Source organism: Babylonia areolata, chromosome 27 (assembly GCF_041734735.1).
Source record: "Babylonia areolata isolate BAREFJ2019XMU chromosome 27, ASM4173473v1, whole genome shotgun sequence".
Classification (NCBI taxonomy): Eukaryota; Metazoa; Mollusca; class Gastropoda; order Neogastropoda; family Buccinidae; genus Babylonia; species Babylonia areolata.
In genome coordinates this window covers 32,089,725-32,108,880 of record NC_134902.1, presented here as the reverse complement: position 1 = coordinate 32,108,880, position 19,156 = coordinate 32,089,725, and the positions used below count along the sequence as shown (strand labels likewise).

General features: G+C 38.7%; 1 protein-coding gene across 1 annotated transcript in view; it reads left to right on the top strand.

The window, feature by feature from the left end:
- Positions 1–1,896: 1,896 nt before the first annotated feature.
- The window catches only part of LOC143301300 (differentially expressed in FDCP 8 homolog A-like), a 33,459-nt gene continuing 16,199 nt past the window's right edge, over positions 1,897–19,156 (top strand). Inside the window, exons 1-7 of the mRNA XM_076615502.1 lie at positions 1,897–2,649; positions 4,848–4,957; positions 10,663–10,748; positions 12,468–12,617; positions 16,124–16,268; positions 17,283–17,347; positions 18,123–18,225. Of these exons, the coding sequence (XP_076471617.1) occupies positions 2,027–2,649; positions 4,848–4,957; positions 10,663–10,748; positions 12,468–12,617; positions 16,124–16,268; positions 17,283–17,347; positions 18,123–18,225 (1,282 nt within the window). The 5' untranslated portion in view covers positions 1,897–2,026. The remainder of the gene's footprint in view (positions 2,650–4,847; positions 4,958–10,662; positions 10,749–12,467; positions 12,618–16,123; positions 16,269–17,282; positions 17,348–18,122; positions 18,226–19,156) is intronic.

Genomic DNA, 19,156 nt, shown 5'->3' with positions numbered 1-19,156 from the left:
CACATGTGCCTGCCAAGCAGGTGGGCGAAGAAACCAGCCAAAAGATTACTTTTGTTTTTTATCTGTTTTTCAGCATTCATATGGTAAAACGTCAAACACTTACTGCACAGTAAGTGCTCAATGAAATTATGATGGACTCTTGCAGTGAATTTGACCCAGCTAATGACCAAAATTTGACTCATAATTCATCTGATAATTTTTGGGAATGTGAAGGAGATGAAATTAGCAACCGGTCTGGACAAAGAAGTGGACATTTGAATCAAGAAGATAGCCCACAACCTCCAACATTGACAGAAACTGACATTTGACTTTCTGATTTCATTTTAAGTTACAAATATACTATTGCATCCACTGTCTTCAGACTTCAGCAACTTGTGTCAAAATTTTATTTCAGCCCTTGTGTGAAGTTTGGTAGCTATTGGTTGAACTGTTGCTGTAAATTCGTGCCTGAAGTGAAGCACCCCTTCCCATTGATGCAGACAGCAAACTGGAACCCTTGTATAATGCCAGAATCTTCAACTTGATGAAGGTGGGCAGATACCAAAGAAGAAAAGGAAGACAGGCCAAAACATGTCAGGCTGGGCGGGCTGCAAAGGAAGAAGACTTAAAAGAGCTGAAAGGGTTAAGGATGAAAAGACAAAGGAAAAAGGGGGAAAAGGCTTACCTTTAAAAAAAAAAAAAAAAAAAAAAAAAGCAACAGAGGACTAGTGAGCACTGTGGGGTTGCTCAGTTTCTGGATTAAAATATCTACATTATAAATGTTTTGCCAGAGATCAGCAGAGCTTTCTTAAAATATCATTTTGATCTTGAAACAAAATTATGATTCAGAGTCAGACAGTTATATTGAAACGGTTATTTTCCTAAAAACGTTTCTTTTCATTTGTTCGTAAAGTAGTTTGCAAATGCTATGGTTACTCATCAATCCAATCAATGGGCTCGACGCACATTGGGCCACCCTAACAAATACCCTCACTGAACAATCCAGTATGCTCCACATTGGTAGTCCATGCATGACACCAAAAATGATTTTTTTTTCTACAGGTCTACAGAATGACGAACAGGCCTACCCTGGCCTCAAACATCTAACAAGTTCAAGTTAAGTTATTCATTTATCATTCTTGCTATTTCTGTGGTTGAAGCAATGTCAGTTTAATAATGATTTTTATTTTCGTTCGTCGTCGCTGAACATTCTATCTCTCGTGCACTTGTAGTCTTCTTTTAAACACTAAGAAGTCAAGTGTTTATCTCAGACTTCTAGGTTTTTTTACAACTGTGTTTTCTTGAGTTTGGCTACTTTGGGTTTTTTCTTTTTTCCTCCTTTTTGTGTCACACCTTGTCATTAAAATACATCAAAAATCGTCATTACAATCACACTTACACCCTTTATTTTCGTTACTTAAAAATATTTTCCATTGAAAAATGTGTTGTTGTTGGTGCACTAAAATCATTGATCAATCATGCAAAAATCTGCACAGGCACACGGTTTACTTACCAAGAAGAAATAACCGTGCAAGAACTGAGATTATGTTGCACTTGGTCATTTTGTTGCTATCATTTCTTATGGACGAGCATTCAGCAACAGTTGTCTCAAGGCTTCGTTCATCTGCTGTCTTTAATTTCCATTTTCTGGCATCAAAAGTAGGCTGCCATGCCATCTATTTCCGCTTTTCAGATTTATCCCCCTTGAATAAAGAACAATCAGTACACACTGGTCTTTCAATAAAATATAAACGGTGTAAAAATCATACTCATTCCTCAACTAGAATCCAGTGTCGCCGTTAAACATCTGCAATTAGTCTACGTTCATTTTTTTTTTAAGACAAAGACATGAACATGAACTATTTGAAGCCACAGCCACTTCTGTTTTGAAAGAAAGTGTGCTTCGATCAACTTCCGGTTGGAGACAAAAACAATCTCATGTGACCCAGATTAGTTTGGAACTTTGTCTCAGTCACACTGGAACGCTAAGACTGGACGTATACTGACTGATTATTCTTCACAGCCTTATGTTTGTCAGACGGAAATCATGGCACACATTGTTAACACAAATATTGCTTCTGTCAAAATAAGTGGTTCATTTTCTGCCCTCAATTTTTCATCAAGTGATGAGGAAGGGGAAGATTCCACCCCAACTGAAGGCAGGCGGAGGTCGAACGCCTTTATAAACACACATCAACCTGTGGAGAGGGACATCACAACGCGTCGTAGGCCTAATAAGAGAGGTCAGTCAGCTTCAGACCCAGGACATGGGGCTTCTTCAGAGTCGACTACAAATCATTCTTGTAGAGAAGTGTCGTCCCGATCGTCTTATGCAACGACTTCATCACCACCGTCAGTGCCAGTAGAAGGTAAAATTGGGTCGATAGTACAAAGAGTTTCCGAGGATGACTGTCAGACTACATCAGCCGCAGAATTAGAGATTGGAAGTGGGGATACTTCACATCAGAACAAAGAATTTGGAGGTAGTGTGACAAACACAGTCACTGGTGAGACGGAGAACAAGTTACCCAGTCATGGAAAACAGACTTCACCAGTGTCAGTGACAATGAGAACGTGTGGTGCACATGGACAAAACCCAGCAGACAGTGCTGTCTCACAAGACAGTGGTGCTTCAAGAAACAGCTCAAGAGAAATTTACCATCAGTCACGGTAATTTTTCCTCCCAGGCTATTACGTTGATTGTTTCACTTGTGATGCTCCCTGGCTATTATGTTGATTGTTTCACTTGTGATACACACTTTTACAAAACGAATGAAAAGTATACATGAAATTATTATTTTAAATCATAAAAATGCCTTCAGTATTTGATATTTTAAAGCTTCGGGTTAAAAAAACAACAACAGAGAAGCAGATTTGAACAAAGCATGTTCGGGTCGAGATTGATTAGACTTACAGGACTAAAGGGCGTCTACCAATGGCATTCATAAATCATTATTGAAAGTAACATAACAACTTTTGGCAAAGGGAGAACCAAGAAGAGACAGACTAGTATCCATAATTTTCAGTTTTGCTTCACTGTTTATAGGCTGACATGAAAATCTACCATATGATATATCATTATATACATTACATTTTGGAACTGATTTCTGAAGAATCATAATATCATAATGATATTTGTGCATGCATGCATGCATATGTGTGTAGACTGTGCGCATGTGTATTTGTGCATGTGAGTCTGACTGATTGTCCTTCTTCAGTTATTGTCTCTTTCTCTTTTGTCTCATGTTACTTTTGTGTGTGTGTGTGTGTGTGTGTGTGTGTGTGTTTTCTTTCTCAGTACTTACTGAGTAATTGTTACAATGTTGGAAATTTCAGTTGTTGATATTGAACTTGAAGTAAGTTAGTTCTGAATCCGTAAATGAGAACCATTGACCAGTTCAGGGCACAGTTGGTCAAAATTTTATATCATTTCATTTTGTTCTGTCTAGATTTCAGTTTAGTCTCACAGAAAAAGAAAAAAAAATGTATTCAGACATGTTTTATTATAGTTTCACATACTCCCAGGAAAAAACAAACCATTAGCTATTGTGTGCTGATATATATCCGTTTATCACAGTAAACAGTACCAACTGACTGAAAACATTGTGCAAGATTTTACTTTCTTAGTATAACAATTAGAATCATAAATGTGTATTGGTGCCCAAAATATATGATAAGGGTTATAATTCTGTAAACAAAAGAAGTTTTTAGTAATTAGTTACCACTGACTCAGTATGTTACACAAACATGGCAAGTTATTTTAATAAAAATGATTTAGATCACCTTGTTGATCAATGCTTTCCGGAGTTTAAGATTTCTGAATTTGGCCAAAGCTTGCTTTGAATAATTTGAACTTGAATAATTATTGTCACACCTCACCCCTATACATCTAACTGTTTTTTTTTTTTTTTTATAAATTATATCTATATCTTCTCTCTTCCCTCTTCCATCTTTCCCATCCTGTCTCTTTCATGTCAGCTTATCTCCTTCCTCTCAAACACACACACACACACACACACACACACACACACACACACACACACACACACACACTGATGTACTTGAAGTTACAGATCTAGATGCCTGACACAGACAGACACACAAGCAAATAGCACACAGACAGACACAGAGTGACAGACAAAAGACAGACAGATGCACACACACACACACACACACACACACACACACACACACACACACACACACACTTATTATTACATGAGCACACATTCACATTTTTAATTTTATAGTGATATTAGGGAGAGCTGGACAGTACAAGGTGTTCAGAGAAGAAGCCCCCCTCAGTCAAGTGTTTGGCCCTTAACTACTTACACTCGGGGGCTGGGCCGCACCCAGGTCATGACTCCTGAATGCCCTTCTATTGCCGTCTTTTCTTTTTTCCCCTGGTCCTCAGAAGGTTCGAATCCACGCCTCCAGGGTGGTCACCACTTCAAGACTGAGTCACCTTTTCTGGCAGACGTTTTAACCACTGAGCCACCATATGCCTAGTTTGAGTAGGGAAATTTAAACCTTATGAAGTTTACTTTCGTTTCTCCTCGACCATATCCAGCTGGAACTCTTTTCTGCTGTTTCTGCCATTGCCTTGAGAGCCTGTGTTCTCTCTCTACCAGAAATCGACAGCTGTTTCATGAGGCTGTAGGCATATGCACCCACAAACCCTCTTGCACCAATCTCAATGGCAAGGACTTGGGCTTGGAAGCCAACTTGAGAGACGGTGGAGGGGGCCAAGGTGTACAAGGGGTGGGGTTGGGGAGAGAAAGAGAGATTTATAACCAGAGCAACCTCTTAAACAGTGTGTGTTTTGCATATATACATATATATGTATATATATATATCATTTTGTTCAGGTTCAACCCTTTTGATCGGGACATTCACTTGGAGGAAGACCACTTTTCAGATAACCCAGAGAATAGCTTTTTTGGTCATGACAGTTCTTCTCCAGCAAGTGCCTTGTCATGTAAGTTTGATTTTGTTTTGATTCAGTCAAGAATTACAACAAGTGAACAACAATGAAAAAGAAAATAATGTATGGAACTATCTCAATTAAAGTTAAATGAAAAAAAAACCCAAACAAACCCAAATCAAAAAACTCAGTTGTTGTATGTAATGTATTTGTATATTTATTATTTTGTTTTCAGCCTTAGGATTAACTATTGCTGAGAAGATGATATTTGACTTAAAAAGCTTAATTCAGCTGATATTTTGTGAACAGCAGTTATCAGATATAAATTTTATACATGTCTGATATTGTAATAATAGTAACAGTACTTTTTTTTTTTTTTTTAAAGTTTAATAATATGATAGATGTTTTAGTAGTCAGGCAAGAAAGTAATTTAAAAATCTTTTATTTGATTTTTTTGTTTATTGTTGTTGTTTTTTATGCTATGCTGCTGTATTTTTGTTTGATCTCCTGTCAGGCCTTCTTTGGTATTATTTCTAGAATAGTCGGACTTGACATGAATGTTACTTGTTTTGGTGTTTGATGTATTTTGGTAATTTATTTTGCACTGTTTATAAACTGTCAGCTTGTACAACTGAACCTAGATCGATTTTATTAGTTAATTTATGTATATTATATATTAATAGTTCTGTAAGTGTGAGCAGTCTATGAAGAGCTGTCATTGTGCATCTCTGCCACATACTTGTATTAATTACTCTTTGTCACAACAGATTTCTCTTTGTGAAATTTGTTCTGCTTTCTCCAGGGAGACTGTATCGCTGCAGTGCGGCCCCAACTTTTTTTTCTGCTTGCAAGTGTATATTTTGTTTTCCAATCAAAGTGGATTTTTCTACAGAATTTTTTTGAGTGCATGCTGTTAATTACTCTTTGTCACAACAGATTTCTTTGTCATCTTCTTCTTCTGCGTTCACTCGTATGCACACGAGTGGGCTTTTACGTGTATGACCGTTTTTACCCCGCCATGTAGGCAGCCATACTCCGTTTTCGGGGGTGTGCATGCTGGGTATGTTCTTGTTTCCATAACCCACCGAACGCTGACATGGATTACAGGATCTTTAACGTGCGTATTTGATCTTCTGCTTGCATATACACACGAAGGGGGTTCAGGCACTAGCAGGTCTGCACATATGTTGACCTGGGAGATCGTAAAAATCTCCACCCTTTACCCACCAGGCGCCGTCACCGTGATTCGAACCCGGGACCCTCAGATTGACAGTCCAACGCTTTAACCACTCGGCTATTGCGCCCATCATTTCTTTGTCAAATTTGTTCTGCTTTCTCCAGGGAGAGTGTATCGCTGCAGTGCGGCCCCAACTTTTTTTCTGCTTGCAAGTGTATACTTTGTTTTCCAATCAAAGTGGATTTTTCTACAGAATTTTGTTGAGTGCATGCTGCACACTGACCTCGGCACATTGTCTCATCCGACTGAATGACTAGCATCCAGACCACCAGTCAGGGTCCAGTGGAGGGTGGAAAAAATTATGGCGAGTGGTGGCTTTGATCCCGTTTGCTCAGATTCTCTTGTTTTCTAGGCAGACACATTACCACCAGGCCACCATTCCATGTAGTTCTAGGTGTAACCGAGAAAAGAAAAGGAAGAAAAAAAAAAAGAATCTTTTAACTCTGGGTTGGTACATTTATTGCAATTTGCAGATGTGTCCCTTATTACCATCTACTGTCGGTAGAGTGTCTCCTCAGTTTCTGAAACTTGTAATACGATCACATTTTCATCCAGGCGCAGTAGCTGAGTGGTCACACTTTCAATTGGAGAGTCAAGTCCTGGTTGAGTGGGGATATGTGGTGGGCTAAGGGTGGACCCCCCCCCCCCATTTTTGACTCACTTGTGTAAACAAAGTGAGTCTATGTTTTAACCCGGTGTTCGGTTGTCTGTGTGTGTGTGTGTGTGTGTGTGTGTGTGTGTGTGTGTGTGTCCCCGTGTGTCTGTGTGTCCGTGGTAAACTTTAACATTGACATTTTCTCTGCAAATACTTTGTCAGTTGACACCAAATTTGGCATAAAAATAGGAAAAATTCCGTTCTTTCCAGTCATCTTGTTTAAAACAATATTGCACCTCTGGGATGGGCACAAAAAAATTAAAAAAGAAGCCTAATTATATGCAAACTGCATTTACTGTTATATTTATATTTTTTGTATTCTCTAAACTTGGCACTTTGACCTCTTATTCTGACACAGCAACAAGAGGAGTCATTATTATCATTTTTTGTTCAAACAGGAACTTCTTTTGCTCAGCATGGAATTTTTATTTATTTTGCAAACGTTTTGGTGCAGGGGGTAAAAAAGGGAAATTACTCTGTAATTAATGCTAGGGGACTTAATTTATCACAAGTGAGTCTTGAAGGCCTTGCCTCTCTTGTTTTTCTATCTAATTTCCCAGGTTAACATAGTTATGTGCAGACCTGCAAATGCTGTAATTTCCTTTATGTGAAAACCCATCTAGATATGTATAAGATGATATGCACATGTTAAAAGATCCTGTCATCCATGTCAGTATTTGTTGATAGTGGAAACATGAGCATACTTGCCAGACGTATTCATGTATGGTGGAGTATGGCTGCCTAAATGGAAGGTTAAAAACAGAGTTATAAACACAAAGCTAAAAGCCCAGTCATGGAATTAGTGAACATGGGAGTTGCAGCCCACAAACACAAAAGAAGATTGATTGATTGATTGAATCTTTAATGGGTAAAGAATTAGGCACAGTAAAGGCCTTTTTACAATTCTGCCCATTTAACCACACAAAACATAAAAAATAAAGAACGACGCAAAACATAAAAATAAAGAAATAAACTGAAATAAAATAAAATAATAAAAACGACAAATAAGAATAGGAACTTGAATAGTCTATTAAAGGTAACAAAGCGATGAAAACTGGAACAATTGGTACATTACATGTACATACGTACTTACACACACACACACACAATTATAAAACAAACAAACAAAGACATACGTACACATTCACGCCCACACACTCAAACACACACAAACACACACACGCACTTACTGTTCACACATACACATACATTCATGGCAGCTAGTGGACTGAGTACAAGCAAGCATTTGCAAAAGACCGCGAGTAGGTGAATCAAATGTATCAAATAGAAATATTCTTATGTTAGTTTTAAAGAGACATATGGCTGGAATTTGACGACATGTCTTTGGAAGCATGTTCCATTCTGTGCTTCCATTAAGAAGAAGAAGAAGAAGAAGAAGAAGAAGAAGAAGAAGAAGAAGAAACTCCCCAGAGATTGGGTTGGTCATGCAGCCTACTTGGGGTTTTTGGAAGTCTTTTCCCCCATGGTATTTGGTTCTTACATTGTTTCACCTGAATTCAGTAGAGCAGGCAAGTTGATGGTCTGTTATGATGTGTTGAGTTTGGTTTGCTCTAAAAACAGCAGTTTATGGTAACACAAATTATCAGATCACAACAGAAACCATAGATTTTTTTAATATTTTTTTTATATATAATTATTTGTCAACTCTGTGTGTGTGTGAGTGTGTGCAGGAAACTTGTTTCTCAGTGCATCATCAGAGGCAGCGGAATGAAACAGAATAAAACAGATTCTTCCCCATTTGAATAGATAACACAGTGCAAAGATTTCATGTGAAAATATTTCCTGGTTGTGTTTTCCTTCTTTCTAACCCAAGGTCAGCATTATCTCTCTCTGTCTCTCTCTGATATATATATATCACAATCAGAAACACTTCTCTCTGAATGAACAATGCATTTCACTTGTCTGACAAAACACAAAAGCACATTGTTGAAAGTGGTGTTTCTCATTAAAAGTCATTGTAATACAAATACCCACTCTATTCTATAAGATATAAGAGGTTTTCTGCAGGAGTTGTTTTGTGTGTGTGTGTGTGTGTGTGTGTGTGTGTGTGTGCGTGTGTGTGTGTATGTAGTGAAATAGTGAAAGTTCAGGAAAAGTTAAACCCAATGCACATACAGTATATTTTAAAAATACTTTATTGTTTAAACTTTTATGGAGATATTGAAAGCAATGTTAATGTTAGTCTCTAAGCAATGGCTAGTGCCTTTTTTCTTTTTTTTTTTTAACATTTGAAAGGTACTAAAAATAGCACAGCTTGAAAAAGAAAAAAAAAAGTTTTACTCTTGTATATATTTATATTTCATTTAATTTCCATTTTAACCAGTTCTAGTTTCTACTAGTGAATGATATACATGAGTCTTTGATTATTCTTCTTCTTCCTTCGTGGGGGCTGTGACCCCTATATTCACCTGTTCACACAAGTGGGCTTCAATGTATATGACCATATTTACCCCTGCTGTGTAGGCAGCCATACTCCATTTTTGGAAGGGTGCATGCCAGGTATATTCTTGTTTCCATAACCCATCAAACACTGATATAGATTATCAGATCTTTAACCCTTTCACCACCAAACTCGCATTTATGCACAAGCTAGGTAGAGGACCCATGTCACTGAAGGGTGACTAGATCATGGGTCTGTTATCCATGAACCTACTGCTCTTAATGTTTGGTGGATGGACAGGCCATATTTTCTACACATCGCAGGGGTAATTCTATTCTTTGACGCCATATTTTCTGTGTTCACAGCACAAGTGAATTTTGCATTCTAAATTGACTGGTGGTGAAAGGGTTAATGCCCTGTGTGCGTATTTGATCTTCTGCATGTGTATAGGTATGAAGGGGTTCAGGCACTAGGTCTGTCTGTTGACTAGGAGCTGGGAAAAATCTGCACCCTTTACCCCACCAAGCGCTGTGACCAGTATTCGAACATGGGATCCGCAGATTGAAAGTCCAATGCTTTAACCATTTGGCTGTTATGCCCTTCATCTTCAGCTCCCTTCAGCGAACCATGGACTTTGGCAGGATGCTTATGTTATTGTATGCTTGCAATCCCAGGGGTAGTAGTCAATCAGGAACATACTGAATTCAGAATAAAAAAATAAAAAAAAGTTAAGAAATTGTTGATGCGTTTCCTGGAATCCATCTCCTTCCACCTGGGCATCATGATTTCTTTACATGTGGAGTGATGGCCTAGAGGTAACGCGTCCGCCTAAGAAGCGAGAGAATCTGAGCGCGCTGGTTCGAATCACGGCTCAGCCGCCGATATTTTCTCTCCCTCCACTAGACCTTGAGTGGTGGTCTGGACACTAGTCATTCGGATGAGACGATAAACCGAGGTCCCATGTGCAGCACGCACTTAGCGCACGTAAAAAAACCCACGGCAACAAAAGGGTCGTTCCTGGCAAAATTCTGTTGAAAAATCCATGTCAATAGGAAAAACAAATAAAACTGCGTGCAGGAAAAATACAAAAAAAAAAGAAAAAGAAAAAAAAAGGGTGGCGCTGTAGTATAGCGACGCGCTCTCCCTGGGGAGAGCAGCCCGAATTTCACACAGAGAAATCTGTTGTGATAAAAAGAAATACAAAAAAAAAAAAAAAAAAAAAAAGAAAGTGGCAGAATTTTTCACTTTGTTGTTTCTTCACTGTGGTTGTTTGCTGACTTCCCTCCAAGCCCACACACCCCCCCCGCACCTGTGTTTCTGGTGATGTATTCAGTTGTCTGTGTTGCTCAAAGTGTTATTCCTTGTTAGCTTCTGTTTGATTATTGGTTCCTGTGTTATGATTAGATCAGTTTTATTTATGATGATATAGTTGTTGATTTTTTTTGTTTGTTGTTGTTGATGAGCAGCGCAGAGCAGTGCTCAAGATGGAGACAGTGACAAAGTCACGTTTGCTGAACTGGGGCTGGCAGAAGATCACTTTTCCCGCCCAGAGGTAGCCATTTGTGGGGTGTGTGTGTGTGTGAGTGTGCTCGTTCATGCTTTCGTTAAATGTCTTTTCACGAAAACTAAAAGTGATGTTAGTTAACGGTAGAGAGAAAAGAACCCAAGGGAGAGAAAAGAAATTACTGTATGATACGCATGTGAGTATGCAGGTGTGTGTGTGTGTGTGTGTGTGTGTGTGTGTGTGTATGTGTTAGATAATGAAAATGATTTGTATTTGTATTTTTTTAATTTTTTATCACAACAGATTTTTTTGTGTGAAATTCAGGCTGTCTCCCCAGGGAGAGCGCGTTGCTACACTACAGCGCCACCCATTTTTTTGTTTTTTTTTTTCCTGTGTACAGTTTTATTTGTTTTTCCTATTGAAGTGGATTTTTCTACAGAATTTTGCCAGGAACAACCCTTTCGTTGCTGTGGGTTCTTTTACGTGCGCTAAGTGCATGCTGCACTCGGGACCTTAGTTTATCATCTCATCGGTTGATGTTTTGTTAGAAAAAGAAAGAAAGATAACATGATAACATCTTTGTAATGAGAAACTAACGCCTATAACAGAAAGATAACAATATAACATCTTTGTAATGAGAAACTAACACCTATAACAGAAAGATAACAACATAACATCTTTGTAATGAGAAACTAACGCCTTTAACAATATAATATGTTTGTAATGAGAAACTAACACCTATAACAGAAAGATAACAACATAACATCTTTGTAATGAGAAACTAACGCCTTTAACAATATAATATGTTTGTAATGAGAAACTAACACCTATAACAATACAACATGTTTGTAATGAGAAACTAACGCCTATAACAGAAAGGTAACAATATAATATGTTTGTAATGAGAAACTAATGCCTATAACAATATAACATCTTTGTAATGAGAAACTAACGCCTATAACAGAAAGATAACAATATAACATCTTTGTAATGAGAAACAAACGCCTATAACAATATAACATCTTTGTAATGAGAAACTAACGCCTATAACAGAAAGATAACGATATAACATTTTTGTAATGAGAAACTAACGCCTATAACAATATAACATCTTTGTAATGAGAAGCTAACGCCTATAACAGAAAGATAACAATATAATATGTTTGTAATGAGAAACTGACGCCTATAACAATATAACATCTTTGTAATGAAAAACTAACGCCTATAACAATATAACATCTTTGTAATGAGAAACTAACGCCTATAACAGTGAAGCAAGTGGGCTATTTAACAAGGATTTGAAAAAATAAAAAAGTTTATTGGAAATGGACAGCTGAAAATTTCAGGTCAGGGATGTGGGACTTTTTGGTATATGGTGTGTGTGTGTGTGTGTGTGTGTGTGTGTGTGTCTGTGTGTGTGTGTGTGTGTGTGTGTGTGTGCATGCATGCGTGCATGTGTGTCTGTCTGTGTGTGTGTCTGTGTGTACAGGTGTTTTTGGTCCACCAAATAAAAATAAGACCATGTGTCTATCAGTGCATGTTTTAAATCAAGTTCTTAGAAGTTAGAGATCTGTTTTTGTGCATTGTGTGTTCGGAAAGATTGCTAGAACTGTTGCTAGGACAGATGGTTTTGAAAATCAGTATCTTCTTCGATAACACCACAGAAATTTGATATTGAACTTTTTAAAACATTGTTCATGTGATCATGAAGACGTGAATCACTCACTGCTGCTCTTTGCCAGTTACAATACGTCTTGTCTTGTGCAGGGTCATTTTGGATTCAGCAAGACAGAAGAGCTGGAAATGGCAATCGATAACTGTAAGGATCTTATTCGCAAATCCAATCCCAACTCGGATCGACAGAAAAACTTGGTGCAGAAACTGGTGCAGCTTAGATTGAAACTGCAGGAACTGAAAGTAAGAACTGTTTCGTTGGCGAATGTTTTTTTTTTTTTTTTTTTCTTCCCCTTCTTTTCTTTATCCTTCTCTTTCTTCTCCATCATTTCCTCCTCTGCCTTCATCATCATCATCATCATCATCATCATCGTCATCATCATTTACAGGTTCTTCTAGGTTATGTCTGCAGGTAAAAGTTCAACCTCTACTACAAGTGGTGCTTGTACTCTATCTTTGCTTTGCACAGTCCTGTTTTGGTTTTGGTTTTATGTCTGTGTCATTTTGTGAGACCCGTTAAAACAAGATCTGTTGTGAATGAGCTTGTGGCTTTTCATCAGATAAATTTTTGTTGCTGTATCGGTTCATAAGTTCCAGAAAGAAATGGACAGCTGGTGAAGAGCGAAAGGACTTAATGTGTACTGTGCTCATCAGAACATGTGAACTGTACTCATCAGAACGTGTGAACTGTACTCACCAGAACGTGTGTGCTGTCTTTGCAGTATTCATCACAACGTGTGCTGTCTTCATGAGAACATGCATGCTGTATTCATCAGATATGCGTGCTGTATTCATCAGAACATGTGTGCTATATTCAGAACATGCTTGCTGTATTCATCAGAACATATGTACTGTATTCATCAGAACATGTGCACTGTACTCATCAGAACATGTGTACTGTACTCATCAGAACATGCGTGCTGTATTCATCAGAACATGAGTGCTGTATTTATCAGAACATGTGTACTGTACTCAGAACATGCTTGCTGTATTCATCAGAACATAATAATAATGAATATTTGGACGCCCTATCTCGGAGAGCCCAGAGTGTTTACAAATACAATTACACATTCATACATTGATGCAGATACACTTTATAACATTCATTTGCCTTTACGTATAAAAAAATAAACAGGTCACACACAAACACACACACACACACACACACACACACACACACACACACACACACACACACCAGGCATTCATACCGATACAGCCCCATTCCTCTCACGACCCACCAACAATCGCAGACAGACACACAGGGCGGGAAAACTAATCATAACAACTGTGGAAAAGGTGAGTTTTGAGGGCTGATTTGAATGAGGACAAAGACTGAGCGTGTCGGACAGAATAAGGGAGTTTGTTCCAGATGAAATAAACAGCGGAGCGCAGGTGTGCTCAAACCTGCTAGGTGTGCGACCTGTACCCCTCATGCTTGCTGTATTCATCAGAACATCAGAACATGTGTGCTGTGTTCATTAGAACATGTGTCCCTATTCATCAGAACTTGTGTGCTGTATTCATCAGAACATGTGTACTGTACTTTTGAGAGCATGTGTACTGTACTCAGAACATGTTTGCAGTACTCATCAGAACATGTTTTTACTGTTCTCATTTTGTGGACAGGAACATGAACAAAAGTTCAACTACACAAAATGAGACGGGTATGCATTTTGTAGGAGGGTCTTCTTCAGGCAAAATATGACATATAACAACAGACTCATACATAGAATGGAGAGCCTTTCCCCAAACTTCAAACCAGGAACTGGTCCATCACAACAGCTGGGTGCTCAGTTCCACTGTCACTGTTTATCTTTGTTTGATGTTGTGGTTTGCCTCCAGGGACTTCTTCTTCTTCTGCGTTCACTCGTATGCACACGAGTGGGCTTTTACATGTATGACCGTTTTTACCCCGCCATGTAGGCAGCCATACTCCGTTTTCGGGGGTGTGCATGCTGGGTATGTTCTTGTTTCCATAACCCACTGAACGCTGACATGGATTACAGGATCTTTAACGTGCGTATTTGATCTTCTGCTTGCATATACACACGAAGGGGGTTCAGGCACTAGCAGGTCTGCACATATGTTGACCTGGGAGATCGTAAAAATCTCCACCCTTTACCCACCAGGCGCCGTCACCGTGATTCGAACCTGGGACCCTCAGATTGACAGTCCAACGCTTTAACCACTCGGCTATTGTGCCCGTCTGCCTCCAGGGACGAAATGCATAACTGCAAAGTTCTTTTGAATGTGTTATTAACAATTCCAATATGTTATTTGTTATTGCAGAAGGTTTGCTGCATAGTCCTATAGGACATTTGTTATAGATGTTATAGTTGTTTGATGTTGACGTTTATAACGTTTCCATTTTTCCTAGCGTTGTCTCTCCCTATTCACCCTCCACACATACACACACTTTTACCCCTCCCCCTCTCACAGCCCCTACCCCCGCGTTTTTTGTTTTTTTTCCGTCTAATATCACTTCAAGTGGAAAGACGTTAAACTGAAGACAACAACAACATGCATAACTGCATCGTATTATTGTGCATTGTAGCCTACGTGCCCTTCCCCATCCACAAGATGAATACAGCATATTCTTTTTCTTTCTTTCCTTCTTTTTTTCCCCCTGAAGATATATGTTGTTATCTTTCCTTTTTTTCCCCCCAGAAGATATATCTTGTTAACTGTGGCCAAAGTTGAAAAAAATATTATACAAGAAAAGCTGCTTAAAAAAAAAAAATTATTATGTGTATTTTTAAAAAGAAACTTCACAAGATTTTCTCTTTTGTTTTCCGCTTTAGTGGTCAGATACATTCATATATTTATACAGATTTCACACAACCAACCGTACACATACAGTATTCATTATTTCAGACTCTTTGACACACAGAAGAGAACATAAATAGTTTCACACAATTACAAACTGTGATTGTCAAGTAAACAGAAATAGAAAATAAAAAAAAGTTAAGCGCTTTAAGTTAAAAGATTTTTTCCCCATCTGTACACTTAGTCACTGATGTCTTCATCATTCATGTTGGACTTCTTTGATGATGATGATGATGCTGCTTTCACTCTTTGTTTGACTGTGGAACCTGGATGACAACGATGCTTCTTTCACTCTTTGTTTGACTGTGGAACCTGGATGATGACGATGTTTCTTTCACTCTTTGTTTGACCATGGAACCTGGATGATGACGGTGCTTCTTTCACTCTTTGTTTGACTGTGGAACCTGGATGATGACGATGCTTCTTTCACTCTTTGTTTGACTGTGGAACCTGGATGACGACAATGCTTCTTTCACTCTTTGTTTGACTGTGGAACCTGGATGACGACGATGCTTCTTTCACTCTTTGTTTGACCGTGGAACCTGGATGATGACGATGCGTCTTTCACTCTTTGTTTGACTGTGGAACCTGGATGATGACGATGTTTCTTTCACTCTTTGTTTGACTGTAGAACCTGGATGAAGACGATGTTTCTTTCACTCTTTGTTTGACTGTGGAACCTGGATGATGACGATGTTTCTTTCACTCTTTGTTTGACTGTGGAACCTGGATGATGACGATGTTTCTTTCACTCTTTGTTTGACTGTGGAACCTGGCAAACTGTGGAACCTGGATGATGACGGTGCTTCTTTCACTCTTTGTTTGACTGTAGAACCTGGATGATGACGATGTTTCTTTCACTCTTTGTTTGACCGTGGAACCTTGTGAGAGAAACTGTAGTCTTGCTGGACGGTTTTCAGGAAGAACCGGTGGCGGGGGAGAAGGATGTGGTGTTGGCGCTGGGTCACCGCCTGAAGCGGAAGGAGAGCCGCAGCACAAAGTACTACTGCGAGAAGTGCAACGGCATCATCTGGGGGGTGGTGCAGGAGTGGAGGAAATGTCTGGGTGAGTGACGTGCGCAATAGCCAAGTGGTTAAAGCGTTGGACTGTCAATCTGAGGGTCCCGGGTTCGAATCACAGTGACGGCGCCTGGTGGGTGAAGGGTGGAGATTTTTACGATCTCCCAGGTCAACATATGTGCAGACCTGCTAGTGCCTGAACCCCCTTTGTGTGTATATGCAAGCAGAAGATCAAATACACACGTTAAAGATCCCATAATCCATGTCAGTGTTCGGTGGGTTATGGAAACAAGAACATACCCAGCATGCACACCCCCGAAAACAGAGTATGGCTGCCTACATGGTGGGGTAAAAACGGTCATACACGTAAAAGCCCACTCGTGTGCATACGAGTGAACGTGGGAGTTGCAGCCCACGAACGCAGAAGAAGAGATAGTGTTCTTCTCTTTCTGTTCTTCTCATTCTGTTGTAAACTCTGCATTTAGGTATACAATCGTTTGTACAACTACGTAGAAGTGGAGGAAACAAACGCAGGTAACAACTGAACAACTCTTTGGTTGTTTCAAAATAACTTTGCAAAAATTGAGGGAAAAGGAGTAAGCACTTGTTGGCCCGTTTTCATCCTACTGTCCTAGAAGAAGAATCCAGAGTACATGTTTGTAGGATTTTTTAATCCATCTATGATCAGATTATTTCCCTTCGGTATGTTTAAAAAAAATGAATTTATTTATTTTTAATGTCTTTTCACTTTCAGTGATATTCTCTTGTTTAATATGTGTGGGTGTGGGTGTGGGTGTGTGCGTGCTTGCATGTGGGCATGCATGTGCATGGATTTGTGTTGTGTTGCAGTGTTTTGAGATGAGGAATTCAGTCTGTGTGGAAGGTACAGGAGTGTGACCACCCACTTGACAGCCACATTTAAAGAAGTTTGGTTTTCCACAAAGTCATTTGTCTCTCTGTCGCTGTCTCTCTCTGTCTCTGTGTTTGTCTCTCTCAATGTTTGTGTGTATTTGTTTCAGTTATTTAGAATGTTAATGGTTTTTTTTGTTGTTTTTTTCAGATTGTGGCTACAAATGCCATGACAAGTGTGTGCCACAGATCACACGGAACTGTGCTATGACGAAGGCAAGTGTTACATATCATGGACTTTTTTGTGTTGGTGATTCTGTTCCATGACGCTGTTACAGAGTGACACTTGGACAATGGCTATGAGAAGAAAACAAAAACAAAACAAAACAAAAATCGGAAATGTATGCCAAAAGCATTTTCTTGGCTGATCTGACCTCCAGCTAATCAGTGGTTGATGGGACCATGGAGTAATTGTCTGTTATTGAACTTTTGTTGCGTGTGTGTCTTTTATGCGTGTGCATGCATGTGTATGTGCGTCACAACCTGTGCATACAAACGTGTAGTTTGGGTGTGTGTGGATGAATGTTTGTGCTTGGGTATGTATTCATGAGCAAAACCCCCCCCCAAAAAACAAACAAAAAAACTCCATCTAATTTTTTGCTTATTTGTAAATAGTCGATCAGTGCCTTTTCATCTTGTAATTTTTTGTTGTTGTATATCATGAACATTTAGGTCAGGCAGATTGATTAATTGTAATTCACTCAGCTATTTATTCTTTCAGTCGTTCTTTTTTTTTTTTTTTTTTTTCACAAATGTGCAGATTCATTGTCAACAGTGAAAGTTTGTTGAATTCATTTATTTATTTATTTTTTTGCAGTGGCTTTCTTAATTTTGATACTTCAGCATGTTGTGTTTTGAAGTAAAGAAACAAGCTGAGCTGTATTGCTCATGGTGATATGACTGATCATCGTTATCATTATTATTATTATTATGATATTTTTGTTCACTTGTTTCTCCATCGACCTCTCCAACCCCCCGCACCCCCTGACAGGTGAAGGAAAATCCAACTTTCATCATGGAAATCTGTCCCCGGCACCCCAAAGGCCTGCTTGCACAGGATTACAGGTGTGCAGAGTGCAAGGCGCAGATTTTGGGTACGTACAGTTTGAACGATAACATGGTTTGGTAGTGCGTGCGTGCGTAAGTGTGTGCTGTCTGTCAGTCAGTCTGTCGGTCTGTCTGTCAAGTCTGTCAGTCAGTGTGTCTGTCCATCTGTCTGAATACATGTTTGTATGTATGCATGTAGGTGTGTGTGTGTGTCTGTGTATGTAACATGCATGCATGCATGTAACATGTATGCATGTATGTTTGTATGTATGTTTATTCATTGTCAGCTTGTAATACAATTTTGTTGTTTTCATTGTGACGTATATGTTTAAAAGAAAAAAAAAATCTTTGCAAGGGGAAAAAAAAAAAAGGTTTAGAAAACAAAGACACATGACAGAAAGAAAAATGATTAGGATGTCTTGATTTCATAGATAAAATGTGTGCCCCAGTGTTTTTGCCTTCTTCTTTATTTCATTTGTTAACGTCTTTCCACTATTGTTCAGACAGACTGCTTTTTTTGGGGGGGTGGGGGTGGGTGGGTGGGTGGGGGGGGGTTAAAACATACAGAAATCACTCCTTGTAACTGTACAAGGGTTGAATTTAATTCCAAATTGCACAAGTTTAAATGATAAGCAAACAGAATATATGAAAAACAAGAGAGGCAAGGCCTTCAAGGCTCACTTGTGATAAATTAAGTCCCCTAGCATTAATTGAGTAATTTCCTTTTTTTACTATCTGCACCAAAACGTTTGCAAAATAAATAAAAATTCCATGCTTAGCAAAAGAAGTTCCTGTTTGAACAAAAAATGATAATAATGACTCCTCTTGTTGTTGTGTCAGAATAAGAGGTCAAAGTGCCAAGTTTAGAGAATACAAAAAATATAAATATAACAGTAAATGCAGTTTGCATATAATTAGGCTTCTTTTTATATTTTTTTTGTGCCCATCCCAGAGGTGCAATATTGTTTTAAACAAGAT